A 10,741-nucleotide genomic window follows, 5' to 3' on the forward strand; every position below is an offset into this window, starting at 1 on the left:
CCTCGCAAAACATCCCGATGGACGCCCATCATTTGTTTCGATAATACGGTCAGGGACGGCCAAATCCTGAAATTCAGGTCATCCTTAGAGATGGTCGCCCCTAGACTTGCAGGCTTATTTTCGAAAGGGATCACCAGCGATCTTCCGACACAAATCGGGAGATCACCGGCGATCTCTTGATCCCGGCCAAATCCGGTATTATCGAAAGCGGATTTTGGCCGGCTTCAACTGCTGTTTCGTCATGGCGCCAGCCAACCTTCAAGGGGGCGTGTTGGTAGGGTAGCGAAGGCGGGACAAGGGGCGGGGGCATGGGTATGAGATGGCCGGTTTTGGCTAATAATGGAAAAAAAGAGGCCAGTTCGAACGAGTATTTCGCAAGCCGGACTTGGTCCATTTATTTTTAGGACCTAGTCTGGAAAAAGTGCCCCAACTGACCAGATGACCACAGGAGAGAAGTGGGGATCACCTCCCTTTACTCCCCCAGTGGTCACCAACCCTCTCCCAACCAAAAAACAAAACTAAAAACTTTTTTTGCCAGCCTGTATGCCAGCCTGAAATGTCATACCCAGCTCCTTGACAGCAGTATGCAGGTCCCTGGAGCAGTTTTTAGTGGGTACAGTGCACTTCAGGCAGGTGGACCCAGGCCCATCCCCCCCTACCTGTTACACTTGTGGTGGTTAATGTAGAGCCCTCCAAAAAAACCCAAAACCCACTGTACCCACACATAGGTGCCCCCCTTCACCACTTAGGGCTATGGTAATGGTGTAGAGTTGTGGCAAATGGGTTTTGGAGGGATTTGGGGGGCTAAGCAAATCTTGCATACTACTGTGATGGACTTGAGTATGACATTTGAGGCTGGCACAAAAGATTTTTAAAGATGTTTTTTTGAGGGTGGGAGGGGGTTAGTGACCACTGGGGGAGTAAGGGGAGGTGAGCCCTGATTCTCTCCGGTGGTCATCTGGTCAGTTTGGGCACCTTTTTGTGCCTTGGTCATAAGAAAAACAGGACCAGGTAAAGTCATCCAAGTGCTCATCAGGGATGCCTTTTTTTTTCCATTATGGGTCGAGGACGCCCATGTGTTAGGCATGCCCAAGTCCCGCTTTCACTACACCTCTGACACGCCCCCGTGAACTTTGGTCGTCCCCTGTAGTAAGTTCTATAGTGGATTGGAGTTTTTCATGATTTCGTATTCCAAACCTATCTATATGTTCCATCCTAAAGCTGTGTTGACTGTGACAGGATGTTGGCTCATCAGATCATCAGTCTTGACCCAGCATAACATTTCTTAAGGTCTTCTTGAAAGCCAAATCACAGTGGAGCCTTTTTACTAAGGTGTGCTAAGCCCTAACACAGGCTTAGCATGCCGAAAAAGGCTTTCCACAGGATGTGTTAATGCAGCGGTTCGGCATGGACACGTTAACCAGCTAGCGAGCTGACATTAGTGTTTGTTAACTGATTAACATGTTCATAATGCAGGAGCCTTATCATCTCCTAAATAAGGAGGCAGTAACTGCTCACCATTAATGATTTTCAGTTGCCATAGGATAATACTTACATTAGTGCATGGCCTGAAAAGTTTTTTAGAAAAAGGGCTATTTTAGTGATGCTGTAGAAATGGTGATAGTGCACAGGAAGGTCCCACGTTAGGACGCTCTAAGCCTCTGTCTTAGCATACCTTAATTAAAATAGCACTGTACCCTTTTGTGTTATGTTTGTATACAAGTTAGAAGGGATACCAGTGACTGATTATTTTCTTTAACCTTTTCCTTCAGGAATTTGTCTTGCTGTCCAAAAGGTTGATGAGCGATTTTGAATTGAGAAAGACACTTGTGTCAAAAGCCAAAGAGTATGTGAAGAACTGGCACAGCTGGGAAAGAGAAAGAGAAACTTATCGGACTCTGATCCTGAAGCTCCAGTGAATCCCCAGACATTGTCTTTCTTTGATAACAGGCATTTAAAAAATTGGGATACTAGTTTTCGTTCGCTGGGATAACAGGCTGACATTCATTGGGTGACATCACATTGCTGGAGTAGGTTCCACATTTTGGTTTCCTTTGAATTTCTATTTTCTTTTACGATTTGGTTTTTAGATTTCATTACTCGCCTTTGTAAATCCGAGCTCAAGGTGAGTTATGATCAAATACAGTAGGAATTTTGTCTGCATCAGTTGACTTACAATCAATATTTTGAACCTGAAGCAACGGAAGGTGAAGTAACTTGGGCAAGAGCACTAGGAGCGTCTGTAGCAGAAGCCGGAGTTGAACCCGGGCTTCCCCGATACTCTAGCCACATGTGAATGAGTTTATTCAGTGCTTAGGTTCCTATACCAGGTATAATATTTTAGGAATTACTTGGCTGATACTCAGCCAGTAATGGTCAGTGTATTTTTTTAAATGGTGATCATCACTGGCAAAATTAGCCCTAGATCTTCAATGCCGAGCCATGTCTGGGCACCAGCATTGAAAATCTGGTAGAAATTGCACCGGCATTGGCCACCAGAGCTTATTTAGGTCCTGGCTAATGTTAGCTGAATATTGGCTGGTACCTGCATAAACCTCAGTATGGTCCTTTGTCCTTTCCGAATCCACTCTCAGCCCCCGAAATAGCCCCCTCCTTCTGATCCCCTTCCCCCAGCCTGCAATATCAAGACCTCCTTTCCACCCCCTAAGCATACCTCTGATCTCTAGTGGTGCAGAGGGGGTGATGGGGGCAGGTGTGAACCCCACTCATTCCTGCCTCCCCTCCCACCCTTCTGGTTGCGATAGGCCCCCTAAGCCTACCTCTGCTCTAGTAGTTCGGGGGTGGGGGTGATGGGGGTGGGGTGGGGTGATGGGGCAGGAGCGAACCCCTACTCGTTCCTGCCCCTAGCAACTACATCATTAAAATGGCTGCCATGACCTCTTGCATGGAGTTTGCGCAAAAGCTGTGCTAAATTTGGTTAGCTATGCAGGTGCCAGTACTGAATATCATCGGCACCTGGAAAACTACTGGCTCCTCCCCAACTCCACTCTAGATACCCACTTAACCTACATTGGAAGGAATTCAATAAACAGTGTTGAAACTTAGGCGCCAAAAAAATTCAGCGCTAAGCCCTATTCTGTAAAGAGCGTACACCTGATATAGAATAACGCTTAGCGCGGATCCCACACCTAACTTTTGGATACTGGACTTATACTGAAATCTCGTGTAAATGCCAGTGCCCAAGTTAGGCGTGATTAAGCAGTATTCTATAATTCCGTTCACAACGTTTTGGAACATCTCCAAAATGCCCATGGCCACACCCCTTTTTGAGATGGGAGATACAGGGCAAAATGTCTTATTTCTCAAAACTTAGGAGGAAACTACCTCATTAAGACCGTAATCGTCAATACTGGAGCTTATAGCCTCCTACATGTGTGATTGGTCAGACAAGTCATCATTGGTTGAGAAAATCCTCCTAATAACAGTTGCTGGATAGACAAAAATTCAAAAACTTTAATTCCCAATTTAATTTTCTACCAACAACCAGGTAGAATAAAAATTGTTACTTAAGTTACATGGTGCAAAGCAACTTCACTTCTCGTTATTCATCAGAAACTTTGTGATTGTCCGATTTCTTTATTATCCAAAAAAATTTAAAAATCTGAAGTATTTGAATTAAAATTTTGGAGGTTTTTTTTTTTTAAAGACAGTGATTGAATCACACCTCTATCTACTTCTGCAGCTCATTTTTCCTTCTTTTCAAGAACATTATAAGGTGATGATAGAAGAATCTTGTACACTGAATTGGTGGAGTTATATTTTGTTGGTTTAGTAGTATCTACTACACCCCTTGTGTTTAAGATGAGTCCAAGTTAGACACATCAATAGTTGGTTACACTATTATTCTGCCATAAAATCTAGGCGCCTTAATAGAATAGATTCCTACTTCATGCCTTTGGGCACCTAATTGGAGGTGCCCAGTTATAGAATTGCCCACATACTGTCTCTTTCAAACTTGCCATGCATTCAAGCTCATAGATCTTTGTACTTGCTTTTTTTGTGGGTAAGTTCTTTAAGGAGAATTAGTCTCAGTAGGGCAGTCACCATAGGCTGGTAAAATGGCTCCCTGCTTATCTGATGAGTTGAAAGTAAATCATACAATTAATTAGGCCATGCTGAGAGCTAACTGTGCTTATGTCTTGCAGGACCCACTAACTGGATTAATGCCCCTGATCCTCCCATGGCTGCATCACCTTTTTTGGACCCACATGTAAATTTTACGTGCAGATCCTGTGCCTAAATTTAGGCACGTAAATTTTAATTAAATCCATGTAGCACCAATAATTGCTTGCTAAGATCTCAATTATTGGCGCTCATTGGCTTGTTATTGAATTAAATTGGTCATGCGCTCAAATTTGCATATGTAGTTTTTAGCGACTTTTATAGAATTCAGGGGATAGCTTATAGAATTTTATAAGCGCCATATGTATTCCTGGAATTTAGGCATGAACACTTACACCAGCTCTAAGGCTGATATAAGTGTTTGCACATAAGTCCCTATGCATTTTCCTATCCTGTTATGCAAATATTCTATAAAGGAATTTATGTGCCTATGTTCCTTTTTAGAATAGGCTCCTACCAGGCAATTTCTGTGCATCTAATTATGGGCACTCAGTTACAGATTTACCCTCTTGCTCTCAGTTGGCATGGGCTATGATTAACTTAATTTGTTGGATTTAATATACTTGTTAATTGGATCTAATGCGGTTTATTGGACTGCTGGGGTAATCCAGCTCTGTATATTGTCTCATAAATTCATAACACGTTGTTTCTGGAGCTGCTCACTCTTTCCCCATTTCAGCTTCACAGTGTATTGGAGCTTCTGTCAGGATTGTGTATGATTGATTGACTGAAGCTATACCTACCTGTGTGTCAGCACTTCCTCCCTTCTCCAAAAAAGTTGAGGATTCATATTCTGCAATGCAGTCCAGCCTATCACAAGAAACATTGTAGTCTGACTTTGAATTTTCCTTTCATAAAACTATATTGTCTCACTAGGTTGATTCAGTTGCCATGGGAGCAAACACATGAAATATGTAAATTTTCGACTTTACCTGCTGCTAAAGGTTAGAGGGATTGTGATGCTCTAGCCCGATCTGTGTGACCAGATAGCAAGATTACTGAGCCACTTTCTTTCATAGGGTCAGTATGTCAGGAAGAGCTGCTGAAACTCATTTTGATTGCTTTTATTTAAGGGATTTTTGACTGTCAATGTTTTTAAAAGAATCACATTAAATAAAATTTAATGTACATGATATGACTTTTTACAGTTGCTACTATTCATCTAGGAACACTGCACATTTCTGAATCTTTATGATCCCCTTTTCCATACTAATTTTAAGTGTGTACATCACAGGTCCCCATACATTTTTTAAGTCATTGTTAACTCCTCTGAGCGCCCTAGCTCATCTGGTTTCTGTCCATAATGAATATGTATGAGATCTATTTGCAAGCAACACATCTTCAAGAAGGAGGAGGAGTAGCCTAGTGGTTAGTGCAGTGGACTTTGATCCTCAGGAACTGAGTTCGATTCCCACTGCGGCTCCTTGTGAGTCTGGGCAAGTCACTTAACCCGCCATTGCCCCTGGTACAAAATAAGTACCTGAATATATGTAAACTGCTTTGAATGTAGTTGTAAAAACCTCAGAAAGGTGGTATATCAAGTCCCATTTCCCTTTCCCTATTTGAGATTCTACATGGAATGTTGCTACTATTGCAGATTCTAGATGGAATGTTGCTACTATTGAGATTCTGTTGCTACTATTTGAGATTGTACATGGAATGTTGCTAGTGGAGGAGTAGGCTAGTGGTTAGTGCAGTGGACTTTGATCCTGGGGAACTGAGTTCAATTCCCTCTGCAGCTGCTTGTGACTCTGGGCAAGTCACTTAACCCTCCCTTGCCCCTGGTACAAAATAAGTACCTGAACATGCTGTGGTCACACCTCTCCTTAAGAAGCCTTCACTCGACCCTACTTGTCCCTCTAATTACCGACCCATCTCCCTTCTTCCTTTTCTCTCCAAATTACTTGAGCGTGCTGTTCACCGCCGCTGCCTTGATTTTCTCTCCTCACATGCTATTCTTGACCCACTACAATCTGGTTTTCGCCCTCTCCACTCAACCGAAACTGCGCTTACTAAAGTCTCCAATGACCTATTACTGGCTAAATCCAGAGGTCAATATTCCATCCTCATTTTTTTGATCTTTCCGCTGCTTTTGACACTGTCGATCACAGCATACTTCTCGATACCCTGTCCTCACTTGGATTCCAGGGCTCTGTCTTTTCCTGGTTCTCTTCCTACCTCTCCCTCCACACCTTTAGTGTTCAGTCTGGTGGATCCTCTTCTACTTCTATCCCTCTGCCTGTCGGCGTACCTCAGGGTTCTGTTCTTGGTCCCCTCCTCTTTTCTATCTACACTTCTTCCCTTGGTTCATTAATCTCATCCCATGGCTTTTCCTACCATCTCTATGCTGATGACTCCCAAATCTACCTTTCTACCCCTGATATCTCACCTTGCATCCAAACCAAAGTTTCAGCGTGCTTGTCTGACATGCTGTCTGGATGTCTCAACGCCACCTGAAACTAAATATGACCAAAACCGAGCTTCTCATTTTCCCCCCCCCAAACCCACCTCCCCGCTCCCCCCGTTTTCTATTTCTGTTGATGGCTCTCTCATTCTCCCTGTCTCCTCAGCTCGAAACCTTGGGGTCATCTTTGACTCTTCTCTCTCCTTCTCTGCTCATATCCAGCAGATCGCCAAGACCTGTCGTTTCTTTCTTTACAACATCCGTAAAATCCGCCCCTTTCTTTCCGAGCACTCTACCAAAACCCTCATCCACACCCTTGTCACCTCTCGTTTAGACTACTGCAATCTGCTTCTTGCTGGCCTCCCACTTAGTCACCTCTCCCCTCTCCAGTCAGTTCAAAACTCCCGCTGCCCGTTTCATCTTCCGCCAGGGTCGCTTTACTCATACTACCCCTCTCCTCAAGACCCTTCACTGGCTCCCTATCCGTTTTCGCATCCTGTTCAAACTTCTTCTACTAACCTATAAATGTACTCACTCTGCTGCTCCCCAGTATCTCTCCACACTCATCCTTCCCTACACCCCTTCCCGTGCACTCCGCTCCATGGATAAATCCTTCTTATCTGTTCCCTTCTCCACTACTGCCAACTCCAGACTTTGCGCCTTCTGTCTCGCTGCACCCTACGCCTGGAATAAACTTCCTGAGCCCCTACGTCTTGCCCCATCCTTGGCCACCTTTAAATCTAGACTGAAAGCCCACCTCTTTAACATTGCTTTTGACTCGTAACCACTTGTATCCACTTGCCTCCACCTACCCTCCTCTCTTCCTTCCCGTTCACATTAGTTGAAAAGCACTGCACTACAGGGATTAGGGGAGTTCACTCCCTTAATCTTCCAGTGATTGATATGCCCCCTGAATACAAGGGAAATGTAACTGTTTATGTTTCTAAAATGGCCGACATAAACATTTATGTTGCTATTTCATAACATAAACATGTATGTGCCCATGTTGCCCCATTCCTATTTTAGACATTTATGAATATAAAATGGATGCTACTTCTGCATGGAACCAGCACATAAGCGTCCATTTCTCCATGTAGTTTAGAACAGACTTGATATTTATTTTTTGTCTATTAGATTGTAAGCTCTTTGAGCAGGGACTGTCTTTCTTCTATGTTTGTGCAGCGCTGCGTATGCCTTGTAGCGCTATAGAAATGCTAAATAGTAGTAGTAGTAGTAGTAGTAATATGTAAACCGCTTTGAATGTAGTTGCAAAAAACCTCAGAAATGCGGTATATCAAGTCCCATTTCCCCTTTCTCCTTTCTCCTTAACACATGCAAATAGATCTCATGTGTACTCATTATGGACAGAGTGAATATTAGACTGGTTGAGAGGTGGGGTGAGGACTGGATGAAAATGGCAATGATGATTGAACTTTAGTGTTCACCTCTGTTGCTGCAGGTAGCGCTGAAGCTGAGCAGGCGTTCTGTTGGTTGTTATCAGATTGTGGAAAATAGTAGGTTAGCTTATGTCATTGAGCACCATTTTTAACTGAGTTTAAAAATGATGAATAGGAAGCCAGGAATGTGAATTGACAAAATTTTTTTTTAAAAAAACAACAACATAGGGATGATTAAAGAATGTACATTGCACTTCTCATGAAGGTCTCACTGTTGGGATCTGCAGCCTGAGTGAGGGATTTTACTCTTGCTTTTCATTCCACATAAGAGGACTGACTGGCAGTCGGTGATTTCGTATCTGACAGTGATCCTGTCTTTTATGAACCAAGCATGCACTTGACTGCAAGGACATTTGATGAAATACACCAGGAACTTTGAGAGCTGTAATTCTGCCTTGCATTATATTTCTTACTAGTGTGTGGGTGGAAAAATGGTCACCTTTTGACATTACATTGTGCACAATTATAACTAGAGAAAGAGCCTGGAGCGTGTTCCAGAAGAAGCTGCCTGTTGTGATGGAAATGTCCAGTAGATCTCTTCCCCATTTATGCAGGTTAGCCATTCAAGTCAGACATCATCGTTTCTCAAAATAGGAAGGCTTTGTAAATACTGTTGTGTTAAACATATTTATCTTTAATGAGAACAACATGTGGGGAGGCATTTGAGAAAGGATGTTCAAATCAGAATTGAGACACCCAGTTCGGGACACCTCAAATTCTGCTACTATTTTAGAGTCTGTTCTAAACTACATGGAGAAATGGACGCTTATGTGCTGGTTCCATGCAGAAGTAGCATCCATTTTATATTCATAAATGTCTAAAATAGGAATGGGGCAACATGGGCACATACATGTTTATGTTATGAAATAGCAACATAAATGTTTATGTCGGCCATTTTAGAAACATAAACAGTTACATTTCCCTTGTATTCAGGGGGCATATCAATCACTGGAAGATTAAGGGAGTGAACTCCCCTAATCCCTGTAGTGCAGTGCTTTTCAACTAAGTCCTTGGGGCACGCCCAGTCAGGTTTTCAGGATATCCATAATGAATATGTATGAGATAGATTTGCATGCATTACCACCTTGGTATGAAAATCTATCTTATGCATATTCATTGTAAATATCCTGAAAACCCGAGTGGCTGGGTGTGCCCTGAGGACGGAACACTTTTCTATAACCTACATTTTCCAGGAAGCTGATGTAAATGCCAGTGTTGATCTGTTAGGACGGTGGTTCTCAACCCATTCCTCTGGACACACCTAGCCAGTCGGGTTTTCAGAATACCCACAATGAATATGCATGAGATAGATTTGCATGCATATCTCATGCATATTCATTGTGGATATCCTGAAAACTTGGCTGGGTGTGTCCAAGGTATGGGTTGAAAAAGCCTCTTTTTGGACGTAGACAATCATTCCTTTTCTGTTTCCTTAAAGAATCTTCCATAGGAAAAAAAGTTTAAGGACAAATGTCCTTGATATTAAGTTGAAAGGAGAGAACCTACATTGTTCTCTCTAAGCTGAGCAGGAGTCCTCCACCTACAGTCTTACCAGTGTGTGTGTATGTGTGTGTGTGTGTGTGTGTGTGTGGGGGGGGGGGGGGTGCTGTTTCACTAGTACATTTTCAATAGTGGCGGACAGGCAAGCTTTGCTAGGACTCCAGGGAACCTGCCTGTTCATAGCAATTGAAAACAATATTGAAGCACTGCCCCCCACTGGCAGCAGTGCTGTTGGAGGACTCCCATTTAGCTTAGAGGGAACAGTGAACACTTGCAAGGGAATATAGGGGGTGGTAGACATCTTACAATGCAAAGCTGCTACTAATCCACAGAGTGATAGAATTCAAATATATGTTGGAACAGCAAAAGAGGACAGTAGTAATGTCAAGGGAGCAAGATGGCCAGATATTGAGTAGAACAAGAACAAAGGGAACAGTGGCGTTCCTAGGGTGGCTGACAGCTGGGGCGGATCGCCAATGCGCCCCCCCCCCCCCCCGGTGCAGCGCAACCCCCCCCCTGGCGAAACGACAGACACCTCACCCCATCAAAGCGACACCCCCCCCCCCGGGTGCATTTTTACCTGCTTGGGGGGGGGGGGTTCCGCGCGCCTGTCGGCTTCACTCGTTCCCTGCTCTCTGCCCCGGAACAGGAAGTAACCCGTTCCGGGGCAGAGGGAGCAGGAAACGAGCGTTGCCAACAGACGTGCGGCACCCCCCCCAGCGGCGTGCACCCGGGGCAGACCGCACCCCCCCTTGGTATGCCACTGAAAAGGAATGAGCAACGGAGCACTGAAGAATCCAGCAAGAACAATGCTGGTAGCCAAGAGATTCAATTACAAAGGAAGCACAGTGATTTTTACTTGATTTTGATTCTATGCTCAAAAATGGCCCCTGATGCAGGGAAGTTTACCGAAACATAGCTCGTATTGTGTCATATAAGTAGCTCTAAGAAAGTGCTTCTTTCATCCCACTTTTGGCAGACAGCATTGTTCTTGTTGGATTCAGATGCTGAGTAGGGCAAATGAGGGTGAACTATGGCCCACAATCAATTCATGTGAGGTTTCTGGCAGTCACAACGATAGGAGTTGCCAAACAATACAAACCACCCCCTCCCTGAACACAAATGAAGGAGATTGCTCAGTATTAGAGGTGTTCAGCACTCACATAGCTGGATCTTATGTTTTTTGTCATACAATGACAAGATGGGTTCTGGCCAGCCAAGAATATACTGCTTCTGC

At 43.9% G+C, this 10,741-nt stretch overlaps 1 protein-coding gene across 1 annotated transcript in view; it reads left to right on the top strand.

Moving 5' to 3' along the window:
• GLT1D1 (glycosyltransferase 1 domain containing 1) overlaps positions 1-5,276 on the top strand; it is a 122,046-nt gene extending 116,770 nt beyond the window's left edge. The window contains exon 12 of the mRNA XM_030219059.1: positions 1,773-5,276. Coding sequence (XP_030074919.1) covers positions 1,773-1,919 — 147 coding nt within the window. The 3' untranslated portion in view covers positions 1,920-5,276. The remainder of the gene's footprint in view (positions 1-1,772) is intronic.
• The last annotated feature ends 5,465 nt before the right edge of the window (positions 5,277-10,741 follow it).

Source organism: Microcaecilia unicolor, chromosome 11 (genome assembly GCF_901765095.1).
Source record: "Microcaecilia unicolor chromosome 11, aMicUni1.1, whole genome shotgun sequence".
In the NCBI taxonomy this organism is placed as follows: Eukaryota; Metazoa; Chordata; class Amphibia; order Gymnophiona; family Siphonopidae; genus Microcaecilia; species Microcaecilia unicolor.